At 39.1% G+C, this 22,409-nt stretch overlaps 1 protein-coding gene across 7 annotated transcripts in view; it reads right to left on the bottom strand.

Annotated features, from left to right (window-relative positions):
• The window catches only part of LOC129704008 (arfaptin-1-like), a 108,667-nt gene that overhangs the window by 23,738 nt on the left and 62,520 nt on the right, over positions 1 to 22,409 (bottom strand). For 4 of the 7 annotated variants that reach the window (XM_055646814.1, XM_055646823.1, XM_055646841.1 and 1 more), the window contains 3 exons: positions 16,555 to 16,650; positions 5,696 to 5,808; positions 836 to 1,057 (listed from right to left, as the gene is read on the bottom strand). In XM_055646814.1, coding sequence (XP_055502789.1) covers positions 836 to 1,057; positions 5,696 to 5,808; positions 16,555 to 16,650 — 431 coding nt within the window. The remainder of the gene's footprint in view (positions 1 to 835; positions 1,058 to 5,695; positions 5,809 to 16,554; positions 16,651 to 22,409) is intronic. The other 3 variants (XM_055646833.1, XM_055646860.1, XM_055646871.1) reach the window with 1 other exon arrangement.

Genomic DNA, 22,409 nt, shown 5'->3' with positions numbered 1-22,409 from the left:
TCTCAGCTGGTGGGTACACTAACACAAACACATTAAACCGGAAAATGTTTAATCTTGTGAAGGCAGATTAAATAATAAGAATCTGGGGATGAGCCCTGGAGGAAGGGCCTAAATGGGATGAATAGTCCTTTCCACATTCTGATTACATACCATAAAGTAGAACTGCCTCAAGGGATTTTGAAAGGAAATTCAATAATAAAAAAAGCAGGCATCAGAACCAATAAGGAAATCAATCTCTATATTAAATGTAAAGGTCAGCAACCTGTCAGAAGCAGAGCTTTAAGATCTGCTGCAAACTGTATGTCTCTGGGAAAAAAAGTGAATTACAATTCTCTCCAATGTTCATAGAACCCAACTAATCCTTTCTCAAGAATGAAATTATGCCACCACACTAAATTAAATGGTTTAATTGAAATGATTTGCCAGAGTCGTCTAAAAGGGGAAGGCCAGTGGTTAGAATGCACATTTATCAAACACATGTATGTCATTTTGTTCTTTAAGATGTTTCCCCACAATTTTTATATAAGCAAGAGCATAATCAACTGAGATTTGCAGTAAAAAAAAAAATAATAGAATTGTTGTAGTAGAGGACACCTGTCAACAATTTACGTAAGTAATATGTAAGGTAGCTTTAGAATTTGCTGTCAGAGAATTTCTGCTGTACCATTAGGGAAACCAATGCATTGTTGAATGTTTCTAACTGAAACAGAATTATTCTAACTGCAAATACCTGACAGTGTTACGTTCTATATCTGGAGGTGCAACTGTAGTGCCTCACTACAGATTATTTCTAAATGGCTGAGTTGGTAGAAGTATTTAAGAATAGAGAGCTTACATGGAGTTCTGGCGATTTCACACTAAGTTCTCCAAAAGCATCTCCAAGTTGTCGCTGTGTCTGGACGACCTGGTAAAATTGTGATGCCATCTGGCGAGCCAGTCGCAGGAGGTTTTCATACTTTCTCTTTGTCTCTCTCAATATTTCTATCTGTGACTCGAGTTCTAGATCCACTGTCTTTGAGCCACGTCCCAGCTTTTCAGATAGAACTTGTCTTGTGCACTGTAACAAAAAAATAACATTCGTTTCACCAGAAGATAGGAACGGTTTTATAAAAACAAGTACGAGGGGGAAAATAATGACAAATAAAATGCATTCAATGTTGTTGAAAGATACACTATCCAGCCTTGCCTTCCCATTTTGGGGATGTGGGAGAAAACACAGAGGAATCCCAAGAAGTCACCTAGAGACATGCACACTACACAGTGAGACCACCCAGAGGGCAGGATTGAACATGGATCTCTTGAACTATCAAACAGCATGAGTGGGCCACTTTATCTAAAAGCTGACTGAAGTTCAAAAGGATGCTCACAGGTTAGAGAGGCATAACATGATGCAGAAGAAACAGATAAGGAGCAAAATGTGCAAAAATCAATTGTTTAAAAATAGATGGGAATAAAATTAATCTTCATGTTTCATAAACACCAAAAGGTCATAGATGATCTTTCATCTCAGCTCCACTGATCTGCACCAACTTCAAAGGCCTTACTCCCTTAACATCCAAAATATTTAGATTTCTATCCTGGATATACTCAGCAACTCTGCTTCCACAACTCGATGTATAGAGATCCAAAGATTTATGTGTAGGAAGGAACTGCAGATGCTGGTTTGAACCAAAGTCTGACCTGCTGAGTTACTCCAGCTTTGTGTGTCTATCTTCTATTTGGGCGAAGAAATCCCTCAACCCTGTTCTGAATGGCTGACTCTGATCTCTGGTTCCTAGATAGCCAAGCTAAGGGATACATCAGCATTTCAATTTTTATATACTAGACTTCCAATTATTATAATATATTCTTTTAAGTTCAAGTAATAGAATTGCCCACTGCAATTACCAATCAGAAGCACCCAAGTGCTCCCACTGTTGACCATACGGCAAGCACTGCATACAACTTGTGGCAACTGCTAGCAATCTCCTTGGCGATACTACACAGCAACGGCAAGGATCCTATCCTGTTCATTTCCACAATCTGTTACTGACTCGACTGGTTTGTGCGACTGAAACACAGGGCTATAACTGCCTCATATTCTCAATCCATTCTTCCACCTCAGTTTTGTCTTGCTGACATTTTGAATCCTCCAAAACTCAGAAATGTCCTACTCAATTTTATTTTGCAGTACAAGTTTTTCTCTCTGGAAATAATAAGAATCTTACAACCTGCATATTGCTGGTTGATATGATTTGTGCATCTGCTGAGTTTTAATTCCTCAGAACATTCTGCTACTGAATCAAGGCATTATTTAAGTCAGCAGACAGGTGTGAACATAAATTTTAGCGGTTTTAATTATAGCTGACGTTTGGGTAGCGTGGTAATTGAATTGGCAAGATCCTTATCTTTGCAGACTGTCAAATCTTGCTTGTCTAATTTGCATAATTTACACTATGATGGGAATAAATGCAATATCTGATCAAGTGACTAGTCTACTCATTTTGATGATGTGACCTCCAAGGCACATACAGGTGCCATACTCCGAGTTCCAACAGACTAGGTGGAGCTATCTTGTTCATTCTTGTTAGAACGATAGACATACTTTCTTTTGAATCCAGCAGTGTAGCAATGAAGCATAACTGTTTGAAGTGTCGAGGGCCACAAATCAAGATATTACCAACAGAAAGAAAACCAAACCAGATATTGTTATCAGTGATTCCAAGCTTGAATTTTAAAAGTTGCAGAGAGACCAAGGGCAGTGAGAAATGAAGGTGTTGGGAAGCAGTATAAAAAAAACCCATCTGCCTAGCACTGTTTCAAACTTCAGAGCAAACAAAGTACTGTTTTGAAGTGCAAATGATTGATGAACTCAAAGAAACATGGCAGCCAAATCAGTGCAGGGTAAGCTCTCTCAAATAGCAAAGTGAAAATGTTTTATTTCGTAATGTTAACCAAGGGACAAATATTGCTCAGGACATTTGGGCTAGCTCACTTATTCATTTACTCTAATAAAAAAATAGCATTAAGCATCTTCTGCAGTTATCCAAATTCATTATTTAATATCTCATTCAAAACAAGAGCTTCAAAAAAAAACAAAAAAAACACTGCATGCCTTCAGCATTGCACTGGAATGTCAGCATAGTTTTTTGCGTTGTATTTCCTTTCTCTCCATAGTGGTTGAACTTACAACTTTATGATGTATAGGCGACGATGCCTGCAGCTTAACCGTAAAGTGGCATAAAGTCAGACCAATAATCTGGACAATAAATCTTAGTTTCAATCATGTGCAGCAACATGCAGATGACTGGATAAGCAGCTGTGAAGAGGATTCAATGGGGGTTCATGGAGAGATGAACAGTTTAAGTGAATGGGCAATGACATGGCAAATGAAGTAAAATGTCCAGGAAAAGAAAAACCAAAGTCATCCACTTTGGTAAAAAAAAAAATGAGAACACTTAATATTTTTTTTAATGATGAGATCTAGAGATGTTGGACATCCAGGTCCCCCAGTACATTGTGTACGTTGAAACACTGCAAGTTAACACGTAGATTCAGCAATTAGGAAGGCAAAAAGCAGCTTGACATTTATCGCAAGGGGATTTTAACGCAAAAGTGGAGACTTTCCTTCAATTATACAAGGCCCTGGTGAGATCACTTCTGGATACTGTGTACTGATCTCGTCTCCTTCCCCAGGGGAGAATACAATTAAGAGAGTGCAGGAAAGATTAACCAAATTGATTCCCGAGATGGCAGGTTTATTGTAAGAAGGGGTTAAGTAGAGGGTAATAGAACAAGAGGGGCCACAATGAACCATACATAAATCTTATAGGACAATGTTTCCCTAGGTTGTGGTATCTAAAACACGGGTCAAGGTATCATAATAATGGTTGCCCAATCGGAATAGAAAGGGGAAGACATTTTCCTCACTCATAATGGTACTGATCCCTTGAGATTCGCTAACCAAGGCGGCTGTAGCGGTTCTATCGCTGAGAATATTCACAACAGAGATTGATATATTTGTGGATCGCAAGAGAATACGGGGTTAATACAGAAAAACTGTAACAAAAAATAGCCATGGTGAATTGGATGGTGGAGCCAATGGCCAACACCTGCTATTTTCTAGATACTTATGTTCTAACATAGATTAAGCTTTTAGTAGAAGGACATTTATTGGAGCTTAAACAAAAGGTAATGTCGCTCTATTTATGTGCAGCATAGTTTTCCAAGTGGCGCACAAATCCTCCAGATACATCTTTTGTTTCTTTATTTGTTTCATAATCAACTTTGCCTTGTCCGAGCATCCATTTTATCATTTAATCAATCATACATTTTCATCTATTATATTATAATCTATCTATCTATCTATCTATCTATCTATCTATCTATCTATCTATCTATCTATCTATCTATCTATCTATCTATCTATCTATCTATCTATCTATCTATCTATCTATCCATCTATCCATCTATCCATCTATCCATCCATCTATCTATCTATCCATCTATCTGCCTCCATTTTTATTTTGGAGATGTCAATAAATGTTAAACTAAATATAGATAAAGGAGAGTTTAAGAGGGAACTGCAGATGCTGGAGAATCGAAGGTTACACAGAAAAGCTGGAGAAACTCAGCGGGTGCAGCAGCATCTATGGAGCGAAGGAAATAGGCAACGTTTCGGGCCGAAACCCTTCTTCAGAAGGGTTTCGGCCCGAAACGTTGCCTATTTCCTTCGCTCCATAGATGCTGCTGCACCCGCTGAGTTTCTCCAGCTTTTCTGTGTAACCATAGATAAAGGAGACTTGTGTATAATGGATCAGTTATTAGACAACTTGTTCTCACATCTTGTTAATGGATGCAAGAGGTAATAGAAATGGCTTTTCGGACGCAGTAGAGGTATTCAAGTGTTGCTACATTGGGGCTTTAGTGATATATATACGCCAGATGTGTTATTCAATTGAACTGAAACTATAAGTTGAAAAAAGAAAAATTACAACATCATCTCATTGTGAGTGCAGTTGGATCATCACTACACTTCATCAAAGGCAGAAAAAATACTTTCTTGGTCAAAAAATAGTTAAGAGTACATCACTACTTTGCTTTCATTGGCAGGTAAACTACCATTCCAGAAAATTAAAAAAAATAGGTGAAGGGCAGTTTTTTTTGGGAGGCAGTGGTTTGAATTAAAGGAACCGGTAAAGTCAAACAAGGTTATTTTTCTCAATGCAAACTATACTGTATCAAAATTAATTGATATTCTTCCAAATATCTACTTTGAAATTTTTGAAATTGACTGTTAAAGGTGTCTAAGGTCTTAGTGTCCAAAGAGTAAAATATTTCAAACTGAAACATAGAAAATAGGTGCAGGAGGCCATTCGGCCCTTCGAGCCAGCACCGCCATTCATTGTGATCATGGCTGATCGTTCCCTATCAATAAACCGTGCCTGCCTTCTCCCCATATCCCTTGACTCCACTAGCCCCTAGAGCTCTATCTAACTCTCTCTTAAATCCATCCAGCGACTTGGCCTCCACTGCCCTCTGTGGCAGGGAATTCCATAAAGTCACAACGCTGTGGGAGAAAACGTTTCTCACCTGAAAATGATCATGCATATCTTTGCATTGCATTGTTAAACCCTAGTCATTTTCCAACTTTAATACAATAATTGCACAATATATTACAGCTGATAAGATGTGGAAAGATCTAAAAGGCACAAACCTTGTATGTGCTTATACTCCATTTTTTCATCTGTTCAAGCTTTTCTAAAGCAATATTTTTAGATATCTCGTCGGTGATGACAACAGGACCACTCTGAGCGTTTTTCAAGCCGCCTGTTTTTTTTTCAAATAAGCACATGCAGTTAAAATATAAATAACAAATGACTTTAAAGGTTGAGACAGCGTTTAACTTGAAAGAACATGTTCAAATAAAAAATGATTAAACAAGAGAATTCAAGAACACACTTAATCAAATGACAAAGCAAAAACACAGCAAGTAATACCTGTGCAGGGCAACAATGCAGCTGCACTGCATGTTGTAATCAATTTAAGATTTTAATGCAGAAACTTACATGTGGATTTACCCAACTTATTAACCCAAGTGGCTGTGTCAGAACCACAATAAGCAGCACATAACATTGGAAGCTGTTGCTGGTCAGTCAAAAGCCATGCTTTAAGCCTCAAACCTCAAGGGTACAAACTTGGCCTAGGACTAATCAGACGGTGCAATTTAAAACTGCACGGAGAAAGGGATGAAGATATTAATGCTTAATAAATCATTGTCAGATTTTATGTGTAGACCTTCATTTAACCTTTACTTCAGAAGAAATTTAGATGCAGTGATCTGGAAACACACACACACACACACACACACGGAGGATGAAGGGCTTGTGAGATGGCTGTTGTTAAACCATGGCACCTGGTTGCAAACTGCAGCTGAGCATTCCCCAAGGGCATTATAACGATAGTCTCGGTTGTACCTGTTTTAAGGAAATTGAAGTTCACGTACATTAGGAAGCCCATCATGTTTTGGCATAATTCAAGGTATATTGCTATATTTATGAGGTTCAGTAGACTAAATCAGTGGACAATATACTATGCAGACCAGCGGAACTATAAGCACATTTCATTCTAGATTGGAGCAGCGTCAATCAGCCATGCAAGTGGGCATATAGCTCTCAAAACTAGAGAAGTTAAAGGTAATGAGATTTTATTCAGAATACAACATGATCATTTACACGTGGAGAGCATTTAAGAATACACTCAGTATTTGGTGCATGATCAAGCATTGGATTAGTACGTTCTTGACAAAATCATTACCAATGGAAATGAAAGTCATATGACTGAGATATCAGAAGTCTCCTAGCACCACAGCACCAATTTGGAAAGAGATCGGCGCAGTGATGAGAAATCGGGGTTGGTCACTGAACAGCAGAGGAACAAATTGAAGTTGTAAAATGCAGGGAAATATAAATAGACGACTGAGGTGGGCAAAAGCAAGGGCAAATAGCGTCTGAAGAAGGGTTTCGGCCCCAAACGTTGCCTATTTCCTTCGCTCCATAGATGCTGCTGCACCCGCTGAGTTTCTCCAGCACTTTTGTCTGCCGGCAAATAGCATTACATGGGGTGGGCAAAGAAAGCAAGGAAATGTAGAGCTTTCTGATGAGGCCACCAAGAGGATTGATGAGACAGAGCAGTGGGCATTATATGGACTTAGCAAGGCTTTTGACATGGTAGGCTAATTAGGAAAATTATATTCCATGGAAACCAAAGTGAGCTGGTCAAATGGATTAAAAATTGGCTTGGCGAAAGGAGTCAAAGGTTATTTTTGAAGAGTTGTTTTTATGATTAGAGGCCTGTGACCAGTGGAGTACCCAAGGGGTCGATGCTAAATCCACTGTTTATTACATACATAAATGATTTGGATGACAATGTAGTTAATATTTAGTATATTTGCAGATTACATCATAATTAGTGGCATAGTAGTCAGTAGAGAAGACTATCTAAGTTTAGAAGAGTTTAGAGGGCCAAATGCAGGCCCATGGGGATATCCCAGTATGCCAACTTGGTCGTCATGGACAAGATGGGTCAAAGGGCCTGTTCCTGTGCTGTTCCATTTTATAACAGGTTGCTAAGAAATGCTGAGGAACAGAAGGAGTGCATGTCCAGAGCTCCCTAAAACTCATTTGAGAGGTAGTCATGGTGGTTAAGGTGGCACACAGGATACTTTCCTTATTGCACGAAGTACAGAATTTAAAGGACAGACAGGTTATGCCAAAATTGTATAACAGACTAACTAGGTTGCAGGTAAAATGTAGCTGTTTTTTTTTAACCAAGGAAACACACAAAATACTGGAATAACTCAGTGGGTCTGGCAGCATGCCTGGAGAACATGGATAGACAACTGTCTATCCATGTTCTCCAGGCATGCTGCCAGACCCGCTGAGTTATTCTTCATGGATGTTGTCTGATCTGCATTTTGTATCTTTTCACAGGTAAAATGTGATGACTACATTGCACAAAGAAAATGTGGTACGTGGAGATTCACAATTATGAGACTCTCTATGTGAAAAGTATTATGGAGGCCCAAACAAGAATCCAAAAAGTGTTATTCTCTACAGGATAATGGATGAGAAGGTGGGAGATGAAGTTGATCAAAATAGTTCTCGCAATGGGTGACAAGAATATAAATGGTAAAATGGACACCTTTTGTGCCACACCTCTCAATTAATGTGACTATCAACAATAGAAATTTAGAAAGGCATTAAATTTCAAAGGCATATTCGGCTATATTTACATCACAGAAAGGCAATGCTTCAGTTGTGGGCCACCGCATGATTTCAGTGCAAAGTGATGATTCCACTGAGCATACATTTGTTTTAAGCAGCTTTGTATTGTGGCACAGGAAAGGACTAGAGAAATTTAAAAAAATCCTTACCTCCAGCCTTTGCTTAAAAATAATATCACTCTCACCATGGGTAGGCACATTAGCTTTCATGTGGATGTAGATGCAACTAGTTTTTGACAATACTCTTCAACAAATACAAAACTGGTGACACAATCTAACTACATTAATCAAAGCTCCAAATGCGCTTCATGAAAGCTGAAATACATATGATAACTTTATCACCCAGGAACAGTTTAAAAAAAAACTTGATTCTTAAATAATTTTTTGTCTTTTGGTCGTATCCCCATGTTCTCTCCTCATTCTGCTTAATCTGCCCACACATTTAAGGGGAATACATTTTTTCGTCCAAGTACAAAAATTAAAATGCCCTGTTCTTGTCAGTGGTACACACTAACTTGTCAGATGACAGATAATCTGCTATTTTGAATCTTGCAGTGAGAAATATATCTACCAAGAACATGCAACACCTTCACCTCTGGTAATCGCTTCATCTCATGGGAATTAATCTCATCTTCCATACAGCAACTCCAATAGCTATGGGGTCAAAATCAGATTCAGCCGTGAAGATCTAATTAATGAACTGCCACTAGCAAACCACTGTGATTAGGTATGTTGCAAAGCCTACCTGAAGCGTCGCTGAAAATCTGGCGCTGCAGGTGTGCGCGATTTTGGCGCCGTTTAGAGGGGGGCGGGTTTAAAACGCGATTTTCACTAGGCTGTTCCAATCGAAGATGTTCAGCCTTGAAAATCATTAACGAAAAATCGCTGAAAGACCCCGTCGCAAAAGGTATTATTAGTTTTTATGGCCTTGTATAATAGTTATAAGTAGATTAAAAATCACTCTCTAAACCCGCGACCTCACCCACAGGGCCGCATGGAGCTGTATACAGAAGGTATGTAGCTTATTTTTACATTAAAAAGGGCTTCTTAAGAACCCTTTATACAAAGTTTAATGTTGCGAGTAGCTAATTTTGGGCTCTTTATATCCCGCAGTATTTTTCTGGGCATTTGGGGCACAAATCTACCGCAATGTGAACGTTCTAAACCAGCGCGTTCACAGGATCCCACTGATTTAAAATGGTCTTTAATTTACAGCAATTGAACACTAAATTTCTTCCATTTGGCCTATAAATTAATGTAAATGAGATTTCAAAATCATGTTTTATTGTGAATTATTTATGAATATTATTTGGACGTTTGGGCTATTTAAAAATGTTAATCATTTATTAAGAAATGGATAGATGTTTAGATCTAGTAATTGAAGTTTGAAATTAGCTACACTTGGGTAACTAACTAATTATATGTTTTAATTTCAGGTCATCCAAGTAAGATTATTTTATATTTGTTTCAGAATGGTTCAATCTACGATAACTGAAAATTTCATTCAGTTCTCTTAATTTTTAAGAAGGTTATGGGCTTTTGACTGTCCATGATCACAGCTTTTTTGTTATGTCCATAGAAAATCAATAGGGAACAAGATGCTAATTTCCGAGTATGAAAATTGTCATAACTTTTTAAATACTTGAGATATGAAAGTGAATTAGGTGTCAAATTAAACTTCTTTTTATGCTTTATCTGATGGGATAAATTACAGACTTGATTTTTTAAATCTCAAAATGTTGTAACATTGCTACTGTGATACGTTTCTGACTGCACATCTGTAAGCTGTGATCTGCATTTGGTTTCTCCAGTCTAGACCAGCCCATTGCGAACATTGACCATGGTCCAATCTCATGTAAAACACAAGGTGCTGATGTAATGGCAGACCAGGCAGCAGCTGTGTAGGGAATGGACAAGCGACATTTTGGGTCGGGATAAGTCACGAGTCTGGAAAAGGGCCCCGACCTAAAATGTCTTCTATCCATTCCCTCCTCGGCCCGCTGAATTATTCCAGCGCTTTGCTCACGATTCCAACATCTGCAGTTCCCCATGTTGATATTCTGGTGTATTGCATTCGCTGTTCATAACGTGATCTTCTTTACAGTGGAGAAATTAAATGGAGATCGTGTGATTGCTTTGCAGAGCACGTGTATTCCGTCTGCAGAGTATTGGTATATCGTTGTGGTGTGTCGAGTGAAAAGCTTTTGTTTGTGCGAGTTCCGAGGATGTGGCTAGAGACTTAATCCAGGACAGCTGCTTTGTGCTGGTTCACTCTCAAGAAGACCGATCTGATATCCGCTATCGTGACTCAGATACAGGTACAACTGAGGCTGTTGGGGGCGATTTTGTTACTCCATCGATCTTCTGTTCAAAGTGAGCATAAAATGTATTGAAGAGACCAGTAGTTGCCAACAAAAACTGCCTGACTTCACTTAGTAACCCGTTATAGCATGCAAGCCTTGCCCCAACCTCAGAACGCTAGTTTGGCCCGGAATTCCCTCTGGGCATCCTTGATAGCTTTGTGAAAGTATCAGATGTGATACAGAGGCAGGAAAAGGGGGTGGACGAGTTGCTTAACTAATCTGGGAGAATGTCACAGCTACACTTAGCAAGAACATACCAGAGGGTTCATCCATTAACACAATACAGGGAGAGTTCAAAAATAAGAAAGGTGCTATCACTCAAATACAATGATACTATTGTTTCCCATTAGCCAGCAGCAGGAGATACAGAAACAGCTCTGCTGACAGATTATGGAAAGATGCAAAAACAACCAGGTTCTCATATTAGGTGACATTGACTGGGACTTCCTTAATGCAAAAAGCTTAGATGGTGCACAATTTGTTAGGTGTAGCCCAAAGGGTTTTGTGAAACAGTATGTGGATCGGTTGTCTCTGTACTGTACACTGACAATGACAATTAAATTGAATCTGAATCTGAATCTGAATCGCTCAACTCCGGGATGGACCATATTGGACCTTGTATTGGGAAACGAGCCGAGCTAGGTTTCAGTGGAAGAGCATTTGGAACGGCAATCACAACTTTATCAGTATTAAGGTAGTTATGACTAAGGATAAGTCTGGATTTTGGAGGAACATACCTAAATTGGGGTAACTTTGATTACCTTATTAGACAAGAGCTGAAGAAGGTAAATTGGGAGCAGCTGCTGTTGGGAAGTCCACATCAGAAATGTGGGAGTAGTTTAAAGCCACACTGACCTGTTTTGTCGTCAATGCCTACTATGTTCTGTTGTGCTGAAGCAAAGCAACACTTTCATTGTCCCATTAGGGACACATGACAATAAACTCTCTCGACTCTAATCAGAATTCAGGACCGGCATATCCCAGTAAAGAGGAGAGATAAGGGTAAGGAAACATGGATGACGAGGGGTTGTAAAATGGGTCAGATAAAAAAAAGCATATGTAAAGTTCAGGAAGATTAAATCAGACGGGGCCTTTGATAATATGATGCAGGCAGGAAAGAACTCGAGCAAAGAATTAGATGTGCCAAAAGCCGTTATGAAATATTACTGGTAAATCGGATTAAAGAAAATCCCAAGCCTTTTCCCACATTTAAAACAAGAGGTTAACTCGAGAGAAAGTAGGATCACTCAAGGAGAATGGAAGGGATTTATGATTAAGACATTGAGTACAAGGCGTAAAGTCATGCTGCAGCTTTGTAATAGTTTGGTCCGCTGCATTTGGAGTGTTGGGTGTAATTCTGGTCACCCCATTACAGGAAGAATGTGAAGGCTTTGGGGAGGCTGCAAAAGAGGTTCACCAGGATGCATCCCTGGATCACAGAGTAGATACAAAATACTGGTGTAACTCAGCGGGACAGGCAGCATCTCTGGAGACAAGGAATGGGTGACGTTTCAGGTCGAGACCCTTCTTCAGACTCAGATTAGAGGGTATTAGCTACAAGGAGAGGTCGGGCAAGTTGATACGTTTTAGGAGCAGAATTAGGCCATGCGGCCCATCAAGTCTATTCCGCTACTCAATCATAGCTGATCTATCTTTCCCCATCAACCCGATTCTCCTGTCTTCTCCCCATAACCCCGACACCCTTACTAATTAAGTATCTGTCATACGTGACGTTCTGCAGGTCTGTGCTTGGATTGTTTTCTCTGCAGTGCCGGGAATTTGAGGAGAGACCTGATAGAAGTGTAGAAATTTAGGAGAAACTCAGATAGGGTAAACAGCCTGAACCTTCATCCCAGGATGGAAATGTTAAAGAAAATGTTAAAGGGTGCAGCATTAAGATCAGAGGGGAAATGTTTAAAGGCAATGTGGGGCCGTTTTTTTTTAAAACAGAGAGTTAAGAGTGCCTGGAAAATGCTGCCAAGGGTGGTGGTAGAAGTGGATACGATAATGACATTTAAGTCATTTAAATAAGAAATTGAATATGCAGGGAATTGAGGGATATGGATCACATGTACAGTGCCCTCCATAATATTTTGGACAAAGGCCCATCTTTTATTTATTTGCCTCTGTACTCCACAATTTGAGATTTGTAATAGAGAAAAAAAATCACATGTGGTTAAAGTGCACATTGTCAGATTTTAATAAAGGCCATTTTTATACATTTTGGTTTCACCATGCAGAGATTACAGCAGTGTTTATACAGTCTCCCCATTTCAGGGCACCATAATGTTTGGGGCACAGCAATGTCATGTAAATGAAAGTAGTCATGTTTAGGTGTTTTGTTGCATATCCTTTGCATGCAATGACTGCTTGAAGTCTGCGATTCATGGACATCACCAGTTGTGGGGTGTCTTCTCTGGTGGTGCTCTGCCAGGCCTGTATTACAGCCATCTTTAGCTTATGCTTGTTTTGGGGGCTAGTCCCCTTCAGTTTTCTCTTCAGCATATAAAGGGCATGCTCAATTGGGTTCAGATCGGGTGATTGACTTGGCCACTCAAGAATTTACCATTTTTTAGCTTTGAAAAACTCCTTTGTTGCTTTAGCAGTATATGTTTGGGATTATTGTCTTACTGTAGAATGAACCTCCGGCCAATGAGTTTTGAGGCATTTGTTTGAACTTGAGCAGATAGGATGCGTCTATACACTTCAGAATTCATTATGCTACTACCATCAGCAGTTGTATCATCAATGAAGATAAGTGAGCCAGTACCTTCAGTAGCCATACACATGCCCAGGCCACGACACCCCCACCACCGTGTTTCACAGAGGTGGTATGCTTTGGATCTTGGCCAGTTCCTTCACTCCTCCATACTTTGCTCTTGCCATCACTCTGATATAAGTTAATCTTCATCTCATCTGTCCACAAGACCTTTTTCCCCGAATTGTGGTTGCCCTTTTAAGTACTTCATGGCAAACTGTAACCTGGCCGTCCTATTTTTGTGGCTAATCAGTGGTTTGCATCTTGCAGTATAGTCTCTGTATTTCTGTTCATGAAGTCTTCTGCAGACAGTGGTCATCGACAAATCCACACCTGACTCCTGAAGACTGTTTCTGATCTGTCGGACAGGTGTTTGGGGATTTTCCTTTATTATAGAGAGAATTCTTCTGTCATCAGCTGTGGAGGTCTTCCTTGGCCTGCCAGTCCCTTTGTGATTAGTAAGCTCACCAGTGCTCTCTTTCTTCTTAATGATGTTCCAAACAGTTGATTTTGGTAAGCCTAAGGTTTGGCTGATGTCTCTAACAGTTTTATTCGTGTTTCTCAGTCTCATAATGGCGTCTTTGACTTTCATTGGCACAACTTTGATCCCAATGTTGATAAACAGCAAAAAAAGTTTCCAAAGGTGATGGATAAACTGGGGGAAAGACTAGCTGCTGAGAGCTCTCTTATACCTGCATTAAGGAGGCAATTAAACACATCTGAGCAATTACAAACACCTGTGAAGCCATGTGTCCCAAACATTATGGTGCCCTGAAATGGGGAGACTATGTATAAACACAGCTGTAATTTCTACATGGTGAAACCAAAATGTATAAAAATGGCCTTTAATAACATCTGACAATGTGCACTTTAACCACGTGATTTTTTTCTATTACAAATCCCAAATTGTGGAGTACAGAGGCAAATAAATAAATGACGGGTCATTGTCCCAAACATTATGGTGGCACTGGTTGAAATTTTAACTTAGAATAGAATATAGAATAGTTTCTTTATCGTCATTGTAACATGGGCCATGTACAACGAAATTTAAAATGTCAGCCAGTCAGTGCAGCATTCAAACATTTCTAAAGCTAACGAAACATCCACGGTAAAATAATAAAGATAAGCAAATAAATAAAAATCACAGACAAAGCACGCATACACACCCAACCCTCCATCCTTCTGTCGATTTCACCGTTACCACAGTCCCTTAGTCTGTATCGCCCCTGCGTTCCTTGGCGGCCACATTTAGTGCTTAAACATGATGCCAAACTTGGCATCATGTTTGGCACGGACATTGTATGTCTAAGGTAGTGTTCTTGTGCTGTACGGTTTTGTGTTCTAGATAGAGTTGATGCAGAGAGAATGTTTTCACTTGTGTGAGAGTCCAAATTTGGGTCATACGTACAACACAGGGCAGTTAAAAGCGAAACTTGTTAGCACAGCTATTGGTAGTTGGTTTAAATACTTTTAAAGCAGTGGTGCGCAGGATATGCCCATGGGCTACGTCTGGCCTGCCACTCTGTGAAGTCTTGGTGCATGTCAGTTCAAGGTTTAATTATTGGTTGATCAGGAGGAGAGAATCTGAGAAAGGGAGTGCTTGAAAGAGTTGAGGGCCCGAAAAGGAGAGACAGAGAGAGACAGAGAGAGACAGAGAGAGACAGAGAGAGACAGAGAGACAGAGAGACAGAGAGACAGAGAGACAGAGAGACAGAGAGACAGAGAGACAGCGAGACAGCGAGACAGCGAGACAGCGAGACAGCGAGACAGCGAGACAGACAGAGTTGTATTAACGGCTAGGTAGAATGCTTTAGTCATACTTTCCTGACCATACAACAGTTTGTAGGCACAGATGGAAAACCTTTGCAACAGGTATGATACAAACCTGAATGTAAAACATATACATAGATTCAATGTGAAGTCAATCCAAAACAAAGAGGAAAGGGAAATAAAAAATGTAAGATAAAAGTTTTGTATATCAGCAGATATTTAAAATACATTAGCTGCCCGGCAGCATTCCAACAGCAGTTTTGTAACATCATAAATACAAAAAATAATCAGGACAATTCAAGGAAAATACAATGCAGATTAAAAGCAAATAGTGATCAAAAGTGATTACTGAAGTTAGTTTAAAAAAAACACGAGAAGAAAAATCAAAAGGGAAAACAATTTTTGATAGGAAGGGAATTTAAGACCAAGAATAAATCTCAGAGTAGAGCAAAACTGTTTGAATCCAGTCAGAGTTAACTAGGTTCAAAGTCCCATTCAAAATAACCCCAAACGGGAGGTTTCAATTTTCGTTCCAAAAATATATTTTGCACTTTGAGCCTAAAATAAATGATTCTTTAAAAAACTCCAAATGTGATCATCCAAAATATGCACCTTGTGAAAACAACTATCTATTGCTCGCGTACTGCTCCAAAGAAGCATTTAAATTATATGTCACATAGGCTAAAAGCATAATGCAAATGTCATTTGTTAAGATGCCCTTTAATATGTTGTCCATAATTCAAAACAGCAATTGGATGCAGCCTGTTTAATTACTACCAGGGCAGTTAAGAAACAGGACGAACTGACTAGTGACTATGAAATTGTATGACTGACATTTTTTTCCCATCCATATCCCCTATTCCAAATAGTCTCAGTTTGGGGAATGAATCTAAAAATTGTTAAATTAGCAGGTCAATTGTTGAAAAATTACTATTACAGCTCGTTTAGACTTATATTGAAATATTTAGCAGTTGGATTCAAATAGCATTTGATCAAATTTCTGTGCATTAACAATGTGTCATTATGGTCAAACTGGACTGCACCATTGTTGCGGCTGAGGCACTATCTTCACAATCAATTTATGCTTTCAGCCTATGTGACACGAGAAATTAAATGCTCCCCAAAGGAAAAAGAAAGCAATTAGCGTTAATTTAAGCAAAAGCAATTCAAAGATCAACTGTTGATTATGCGAAGAATTCTGCTGGGCAAGATTGAAGCCAGAACGAAGAATAGAATGAGGAACAGCCACTGAAACATTGCATCATTCGACCTTCAGTGGCAAAAGAGAAATATGCAAGCATTATTAAGAGAATTGTTAATTATTTGCAAAGATATTAGAATAAGTTAGTGCATTGCCAGCTGAGAAAAGGAGTAAGTTTCCCAGGGAGAGGTGTGAATACCTGCGGGACCAGAAACATCCTGTGCATGTTCAGCCAATCTGCTAGCAGCTGCATTGCTGGGAAACAACACTGGACTCTTTGGAAAGAAAGAGGACCCTGAAAATAGTAAAGATTTACAGTAAGAAACATCAAAAGGACACCCAAAGAATGGAGCATTCTCAAACTGATAAAAGGTGACCTTTTCCACGAGAGCTGAATAAAATTAAAGTTATAAACACCAACAGCAACATTTTGCTCAAAGGGCTTCAATGACTAACAGATCTCACAATTGTCGTCTTGGTTAAAGGAACATGTGGTAGGGATGATGAAAGAACAACATACATACACACAAACAGACACAGTAAATATATGTTAAAATGTTAATAATCTGAAAGGCAAAATTAAATTAATATGGGAATAATAAAGAGAGATCCACATTGGTGCCAGGGAAAAACTTACAGTAAATGAGCACATCACAATACTGTATCTGCAAACATTCTTTAGGAATCTAAATGCACAAACTGTATATTGATCATCAATGCCATTTCATGATGTCACAAAGTGTTTCTAAGATTGGTAAGAAGGTTTTCTGTGCATACAAAGCACAATTATGACATGTGTTTGGGAAAATGGAATTTACAACAAAAAAAATTTAAGAAATGCCTTCAATCCACCATATCCTTCTATATGACACGTAATTATATTCAATTTTAGTTTAGGTGTTTCCATAAGAATGATAAATGGGTGAGCCAGAACCCACAAGATTCTATACAATGTACCTTCAGTAATTTTCTAATATGTAATTAGTGACTACACCTAAAAGAGTGTCTCTGAGAAATATGATAGTCACAGCCTTGGTGCCAAGTTACTATTTTCGTAGAAAAGTTGAAATTTGAGCCAAACGTATCCAATTTCCCACCAGAAGAAGAAATAAAACCTTGAATATGTAGAACCATCACTGTCAACATCATCAACAGTTTAATCACAGCATGAAGAAATACTTAAGTATCAATACTAATGAAAAGCAAACAATGAAAATGAACAGAGTACAGGACACCGGGAAACTTGCAGAGGTCGAGAACTTGAGAGATGAATCAAATCTCAACTTTTCGATGACAGTAGATGTTAGTTTTAAAATCTGCTTTATTCATAAAATGATCACCAGTAAACGTGCATGTTAAGGTGTGACGTCGGGAAAATTGAGAGGGAGTAAAAATTAAAATGAATTCCACTAGTGATAAAGCACTGATAAGTCATAGATTAATGAGTTATCACACGGCCCAGTGTAGGAATATAATATTAATTCCCTTTGACTAGTGTAGAATTTTTCATTAATGCTGTTATCTCTCGGGTTCTTGTTAATTGCAGGATTTATTATGATTCTCAACAATACATTTTTGCAGGAAATTAATATGATGGGAGGATGCATTATCAACATGTTTATTACCCCTGGCTCTATCTGGTATTCATATCATTTGGATTGAATGTACTAAATAGTTAAGGACTTGGCAGAGTGAATGGGGAAAGAATTTGGTAGATAAGATGAAATTAAATTGATGTAGGAAGAAAGATTTCCTGTTTGTGCAGTATCCTAAATTAAAGTCATAGAAATTGTTTCAAAGCAGCCCTAAAGAATTGGAGTCTGATCCGCTGCCACAGAGTAAATGTTGTTAGCAATTATTTTTCACCTGTACATATGCGTTATTTTGTGTTTACTATTATTTTCTGTAGGTAAATAAGAATTCCTAGGCAATAAATGATATCAGTTCCTTGCTCTCATTTTTAGACTTGCAGCCTTACTATTGCCATCCTCAACAGATCTTCAATGGCTGAAACCGAACTCCCATTTTTCAGTCATTAGATTGACCTCAGCTCTGACTGAGCAGGTATCAGTGTCTGTTAAAGTTTCCTTTACCTTAGCAAAGACAATGCTTCTGACATCTCCATAATCTGCACTGTGTCAATCTCTCTCAGCTAATGGAGAAGAGGAAAGTTATGCCACCAGGACTTTTTCTTTCAAATCAGCATTTCTTTTCAACATAGAATGATGGATTTCTCATCTCAGGTTACTGTGCCAAACTTGTATACCGTACCTTTATTTTGAGCTTTTAGTTTTAATTTGATTGGGTCCACAAACATCAACAAGGGGAGAGGGGGGGTTTGGCCATTCTTTAGGCACATCACACCTTGTTTCCCTGCATTTCCTGTTCTTGTTTCTCTGGGTATTGAATTACTTTTTTTTCTTTTTGGAAGAGGCTGGGGTGATAATGGACGAGTCTAATGACTATTGTGAAGAGAAAGGAACTGTGTGTTTATTTGATTCTGGACTGCTTTTACAGGATAGTGCTATTAAAAGTGCACGAGCAGATTTTCTTCTAGAATTACATTGCTTCTCTCATCTGACTCGTATTAGATCACATTGGGTGTTTTTGTGCAAAAGCAATTTAAAAACAGAAGCATATTTTCTCAGATTAAATCACTTTTAGTTCTTGCAGCAATTGTAGTGGAGATGGGGATAGGGGAAAGACAAAAATTAAATCAAGTAGGGAAATGATCTGCTGGATGTCTAATATTGCCGAGGAGTTTTCTGAGAAGCTTCTGCTGCAAAAATATGATCACACAAACATAGCAGTGTTGCATTGAGATGCGAGAAACCAGGAATTCCAAACATTAAACAGGTCCTTGGCCCAAAACGTTAACTCTGTTCTCACTCCACAAATGCCTTTGATCTGCTGAAAGTTTACAGATTTTGCTTTTTTCCCCCCCAGATTTTCAGCTTTTTTCATATTTTGTATTCTGATTGGAAAACATCTTCTGCCAGGACTATTGGAATTATCCCCCCCCCCCCCCAAACTCACGAGCAGGTGAGTTTGTGAGGAAACTACTTACGAATATCACAGAACCTATTTCAAGTATCATCTTGTAGTGTGTATCAAGCATTCATGATTGGGAATTAGGAGATTTCAGGTTCAACTTATTTCAGGAAACATTGACGTTACGTTGTGCAGAAAATAACCAGCATGGTATTGATGAGAACAGATACTATGAATTAGAGGTGAATCTGAGGTTTCACCTAGTTCTTTAGTTGAAGAGGTTCTAAAGGTGATTTGGAAAAAACATTACTAAATCAAAGTTAGTAAATCTTTTCTTTGTAGAGATTTATGATGGACTTGGCAGGTTGGCACAGAATGCTTGCCTACTTTTGTTAATTTGGATAAGACTGCAAATTCTGACAGGCAAATATCATTGTTTTGATTAATGACTAATGGTATGTCAGGATAGGGATAATATCTAAATTGATATAATGATCCAAATTGTTATCACCATCTAAATGAACAATAGATTCACAGGACTGAACTTGTATCCTGCAAGTTCAAAATTTCAGGGTTATAGATGCTCTTATTGTCTAGCTTGACTGTGGTCAATAGTGCTGTTTAAAATAGAATAGAGAATAGAATAGAATGCTATTTATTGTCATTCAAACCTGGGTTTGAACGAAATATCATTTCTACAGTTTTTTTACATTACAAAACAATCCAAGACCCACACTTAACACAGTTTACATAAACATCCATCACAGTGAGTCTCCAACATCTCCTCACTGTGATGGAAGTCCAACTGCAGTGTCGAGGCGAACTGGGGCTCCGATGTTAAAGCCCCCGGCGGGCGATGATAAGTCCTGAGGCCGTTTAAGCCGCGCCGGACGATGTTAGGCCCCGACTCCATGTCCTTAAACCCGCGATTCCAGCGGGAGAAGTCGCCGTTGCGGAGCTCGGAAAAAAGCGGTCTCCCACCAGGGATCTACGAGCTCCCGATGTTCCCGTCCACCGGGTCTGTGGCTGGTGCCTCCGAACTCCAAAAGTCGGGTCGCAGCCGCGCACCACCACAGCTCTCCCCGCTCCGAAGTTGGCCAGCTCCGCAATGTCAGTTCCGCAGGCTCTGTAACTGGAGCCCTCACGTTAGTCCCAGCCAGAGGTCGCCGCCAGCTCCACGATGTTAGGCCCAATGACATCCGAGACCCGACAGGGAATAGTCGGGTCCCCGCACAGGGAAGAGATTAACGGTTTCCCCCACAGCCCCCCACCCCCCCCACATATACACAGCTAAAAAATAAATAAAAACTGACTCAAAGACATACATTTAACAAGACAAAAAATAAAAAAAGACAGACGACTGTAGTCGAGCCGCTGCCGTTAGGCGCCGCCACTCCCACGGGCCCCTGTGCATATCAAGTATTGTTTTTGTTCTCTCTCGTGCCAATAAAACTGATTTGTAAATTAACAGATGAGTGTGCCTTTTTTCTCTTCTACTAGTCAGATCCTTGAACCTGTTCCCTTGTAAGTGTTTGGTATAATTGCAAATTGTCCCTCGTGTGTAGGATTGTGTTAGCGTGCGGGGGTCGGGTCGCTGGTCGGCGCGGATGCGGTGGGCTGAATGGCCTGTTTCTGCACTGTATCTCTAAACTAAAGAAACTAAACAAAGTGAAGAATAGAAGGAACATTTGTAGTCTTACCCATCATTAATAAGTGTCTAAGCTGCTTTTGGATGGTGCTGGCCTTGCCTTAACATATAAATAGCACTCGGCACAAAGATTCTGATCTGAAAAGCTGAATAAACCATGCACTGCAAAACTCACATCAAATTATTTGAAGAGTAGTCTGTTTCTTTATACGTTTCAAACTTGTGCATAAATATATAGTTTTTTTTTAAATGTCAAAACGCATACACACACACACACACACACACTGAAAAACAGATACATTTACACCAAAGATATTGACATATTTGTAACACAGCCAAAGGTCAGGTAAATCAATCAGGCAGCGATGGAATTCACCCATGAGAGTCCGGATGTTTATCAAAAATCAGGAATGCCCGAGCAAAACAACGTGAATGAACCTGGTAGTGAGCTTGCTGTCAATTCACTCAAACTAGAGTTTTCAATGATGAATCCCAGAGTCACTATGTGAATCTTTCAACATCTTTCCATTTTTAGGATCAGCTTGCATAGTCTAGACTCTTTGTGCCTTTATACAATTTAATGAAAATAATTTCAAAGGTGAACTTCACACTAATCATATTCTAGCTGGTTATACAGATTTCAAAACATTAGGTGAAAATTCATCAGCATCACATTTAATAGCGCAAGATAATTCAGCTGGCATAACATCACTCTGCACGATTCCTTTAACAAAATCTTAGCACCTAAATGACACTATCTGATACAAAAGTACAGTTTCAAACTAAACCATCTACCACTCGACTTAAATCTCCAACCTGTACTGCAGCTCAGCGTCACTGAACCAGAGAGATTCAGGCCTGAGATACCTCCTGCTGGCATGTTCACTTTGTATAGTCTTACTGTCCCCAATAAACATTTGCACAGGCACCCAGCCCACATTCAACAGCTTTGATCACATGCAAAAGGCACTACAATTATTACAATAGAACAGGAGCAACGTGACCCCAAACTTCCTACACTGACTCTCAGCATTGTCTGAGCAATTCCTAACCTTTTTCCACACAGCCAATTCCTTAATCTGAGCAGCACATTTGACTCCTTGAAACTCTGAGCCCACTTGTACTGCAATGTTCCTTAAGTTCCTTAATCATAAACTCGGTGGATTAAAAAGAGCTGCATCTTCATGTAAATTCACATCCAACTCCAACAACCCAGGAAAAACTCAAAAGACTAATTTCAATTTAGATCATCAACTTGCACAAAGAATTCCATGAAATTTAATAAGAAATTTGATCCGGTAGAAAGTTATGAAAAAAAAAAAACATGAATTTTGCAAAATTCAACTTGGATGCATCCATGGAGCTGAAAGACACAGTCTATCCAAAAGGCCGAGTCCATTTGTTTAAATTCGTTA

The sequence above is a fragment of the Leucoraja erinacea genome, chromosome 1 (genome assembly GCF_028641065.1).
Source record: "Leucoraja erinacea ecotype New England chromosome 1, Leri_hhj_1, whole genome shotgun sequence".
NCBI lineage: Eukaryota > Metazoa > Chordata > Chondrichthyes > Rajiformes > Rajidae > Leucoraja > Leucoraja erinaceus.
This window is presented reverse-complemented; position numbering and strand designations above follow the sequence as displayed.